Source organism: Peromyscus eremicus, chromosome 1 (assembly GCF_949786415.1).
Source record: "Peromyscus eremicus chromosome 1, PerEre_H2_v1, whole genome shotgun sequence".
Classification (NCBI taxonomy): Eukaryota; Metazoa; Chordata; class Mammalia; order Rodentia; family Cricetidae; genus Peromyscus; species Peromyscus eremicus.
The window spans coordinates 93,534,399-93,538,224 of NC_081416.1; the positions used below are offsets into that span (position 1 = coordinate 93,534,399).

General features: G+C 38.6%; 1 protein-coding gene across 1 annotated transcript; it reads right to left on the bottom strand.

Annotated features, from left to right (window-relative positions):
• Positions 1 to 2,316: 2,316 nt before the first annotated feature.
• On the bottom strand, positions 2,317 to 3,261 carry LOC131900462 (olfactory receptor 5P4). Its single transcript, XM_059251674.1, has one exon. It carries the CDS (start codon positions 3,253 to 3,255, stop codon positions 2,317 to 2,319), a length of 939 nt encoding a protein of 312 aa, XP_059107657.1. The 5' UTR covers positions 3,256 to 3,261.
• Positions 3,262 to 3,826: the final 565 nt, after the last annotated feature.

Below are 3,826 nucleotides of genomic sequence, written 5' to 3' on the forward strand. Positions count from 1 at the left end.
GATCTCAGTGTATAAAAACAGGGTTGGGAGTTTGGCTAAGTAGTAGACAGCTTACCTAGCATCCACAAGATTTTCGGCTCTATGTCCAGCAACAAACCAAAAACAAACATGAAAGCATGTGGCCATCTACACAAACTGCATTTTCTAGCATCGGTTCTTTTGTTTGCACAGGTAACGTCTTCCTCTTTCATATTTATTCAGAACAAGGGAGAAAAACATGAATCTACCTCATTCCCAATGCCAGATCTACCCACACCCCTTACAGCTGGGTGAGTTAAAACTTGGATTCCTTAGAGGTGAAACACATGAGACATATCTCTATATGAAATTATAATAATCAGTTGCGGAAATTTTAAACTTCCAAACAAAAAAGGCTCAGATAAAGATGTGATAAATATGTCACATATCTTCCTTTCGAATGAAGAAAAAGGATGGAGGTAGATTGACCATTTAGATGAGCATGCAGTAAGGTCCATCCATGTCTGTGAGAATATACTTTTATAGTTTGTATATCAAATTCTATGTTCCATTTCCCCCCACATTCTCAGCTTATGTGTTTGAATATTTACTCCACGGCTAGTGGAACTGTGTTTCAGGGAGAAGGCTGTGGAATCCTTGGGGCTGTGGCCTAGCTTTTGTTGGGGGCATGCCTTGAAGATGACATTAGCTTCTGCTTGTGCCCTAAGATCTCTGCTTCTGGTCTCACCACAATGTGATAGGCCATAAGCTTTTGGCACCACAGGCCAGACATTCCAGGGGCCATGTTTTCCCACTATGATGGACTTATAATCCAAAATAACTGTTCCTCCCTTCAGTTGCTTCTATCAGGTACTAGGTCACAGAAATGGAAAAAAAAGATGACATTTTACAAAGAGGTGGTATGTATTAACAAAGGAGATGAAAAGGGATTATTAGTGAGAGATACAGCCAATTCAGTAAGACACACTGGGTTTGAGAGTCTTGGAGCAAAGACCAATGAAGAAGTTTGTCTGTCCTCTAAGGAAGATTACTTTTGGGGACAGAAATACTATAGCCTTCCTCAAGAGCAAATTGTGGAAAACAAGATGAAGATGACCAGAAACAGACAATGAAAATCTTCAGCCAACAGAGTTCAGACTCCCAGAATGATGCTGAAAGTCTTTTCCCAGGCTGAAGTCAAACCCTAGAGTGCCACCAGCCATGTATGTCTGTGCAGGCTTCCATTCTAGAATTACTGCATTGGTGAAAGTCTAGTTCCACAATGATATAGGCAGGGAGGTATAAGTGAACAAATTTCAGAACCATAGCGAAGAAATCCCAAGGCAGCTTCCAAGAGAAGAGGACATTTGCTCAATCTGACCAGTGAAAAGTCAAGGATAAGAAATCAGCTTGTGCAATGGTGTTGTCTCCAAACCTTTACAGGGTTTGTCCAACACTACAACTGTGTTAATAAAAATGCATTCACCAAAGTTTTAATCAGAAATCACTGTTAGAAGAGCTACAGGGAGAAACTGCCACAGACAGACTGATCATGAGTAGGGTAATCAGCGATCACAGATACCTCCATGAGAGGTTATAAGAGAGTGGTAAGGGCATTCTCTGATTGAGCCATAGTTTCCTGCCTATTTGCTATCATACAAAGACAGTTTCACCATCCTGTTGTCATCCTGCGGAACAATGTTTGATGCTAAATTACACTCTAATACCTATGTATGCAGACCCCAGTCAGCAAATCTGGATGAGATTCATTTAGTTTCCTCTATTATCAGGTTTGTATCTTGTAATGGCAAAATACAGGGATTATGATTTTTTTTCATTCTGAATCAAATTAAAAGAAAATAAACAGATTCTTTTTCTGAGAGACTATCCTCACTGTTTCCAGAAGTTAACAGAGTCATTTACCATGTAAGAGCAATACCTTTAGAGAGGAATGACCTGAATCCCTAACTTGTCAGACATACCATTTGTTACACATTTACTGGAAATTTCATTCCTAAGTGTTATTTTAAATAGGAGATTGAAAGACATTTGAGCTTTGAAAGACATCTATTCAAATAACATTACAAAATTGGCAAATGGGGAATATTTAAAGTTATAAACTATTCTCTGAAGTTTTCTTACCTTTACAAAAATCCACATTTCACTTGGATGTAGCAGGTGTCCATGTAAATGACACTTTTTAAATTATAAATGGAAATAAACATCAAATTTCTGTATGCATAGGAGCTTCTCACTATGTAAATGTTCAGGGTATGGATAAATAACATGGAAATATCAATCACCATTGTTCCTTACCATCACTGAATTTATTAAGTATGGAGTTTTGTCTGATTTACTTCAAGGGAACCAAAGTGTTCTGGCCATTAATTTTTTCATAGCCTCTTTCACCTCCTTGTTCCTCAGACTGTAGATAAGAGGATTCAACATGGGGATCACCACTGTGTAGATCACAGAAGCCACTTTGACCTGATCAGCTGAATAGCTAGACTTAGGCATCACATACACAAATAAAACTGTCCCGTAAAACAAAGTAACTGCAGTAAGGTGGGACGTGCAGGTGGAAAAAGCCTTGTTCCTTCCCTCAGTAGAGCGCATCCTTATGATTGAGAGTAGGATGTAAATGTATGACACAATGATGGTAGATAGTGTGCTCACAAGGACAGATGCCGAAGAGATGGATGGTGATATTTCAGCAATATAAGCATGGCCACAAGAGAGTTTCACAAGTGGGAAGAGGTCACAGAAAAAATGGTTGATTTTGTTTGGGCCACAGAAGTTTAGGTTCACAAAACAGCCTGTGAATGATGAGGCGTTCATGCATCCACCTAAGTAGGATGCCCCCAGCAGGAAGAAGCAGACTGATGGGGACATCTGAGTGGAATAGAGCAGGGGTGAACAGATGGCCACATAGCGGTCATAAGCCATGGTGGCCAGCAGGAAGCATTCTGTAGTTCCAAAAGCTACATCAGAGCCAAGCTGGGCTGCACAGCCAGAGAGAGGGATAGTAGTTTTTTCTTTTAAGAAACTGATGAGCATGATGGGTGTAACCGATGTGGAATATCCAATATCCACAAAGGCTAGATGGCTGAGGAACAGATACATGGGAGTGTGAAGCTGTGGGCTGCTTCGAATTAAAAGGATTATACTGATATTTCCAAATACAGTCACTATGTAAACTGGTAGAAAAAACACAAATAAGATGGCACGTAGTGTAGGACTATCTGTTAGTCCCAAAATAATGAATTCTGTCACCATGGTGTCATTTTCAGTCTCCATTCATTTACCCAATGGTGCCCACTGGAACCAGAACCAGAGGAGAGTCATTGGCTGAAATGGACCTGCAATTAACATATGCACCTAAATGTAATCTTATAATTAAATTTTAAAATGGCAATTTTCTTAGTCATAGAATGCTTTGTAAATTTTCTTTTCAAATTTCATAAGATATTATAATAAGAAATTCAATTATTTTAGGATCCAACTGTAGTTGTTGTAGTTGTAGTTCCTACTAGCATATGATACAACAAGTTTATTCCATGTATATACAGGAAATACATATATGGGGATCCACAGTAACATTTATTTTTATAGCACAAACTGATTAACCTAAATGTTCATGCAAATGTTGACTCTTAGTTTTCCTATCCCCAATCACAAACATGCCTCTGCCCCAGTGTTCTCTCCTCCAGTAAATATAGCTTCCAATTTTCTACTTGTCAGGCTAATAACAATAGAACTAACTTGGACATTTTTATTTTTATGACCTGCTAAAATAAAAGAAGCCAAATTCTTCATTAAAAAAAAAAAATCAGTACCAAGAACTGAATGTTGTCTGTATTCAAGTTAG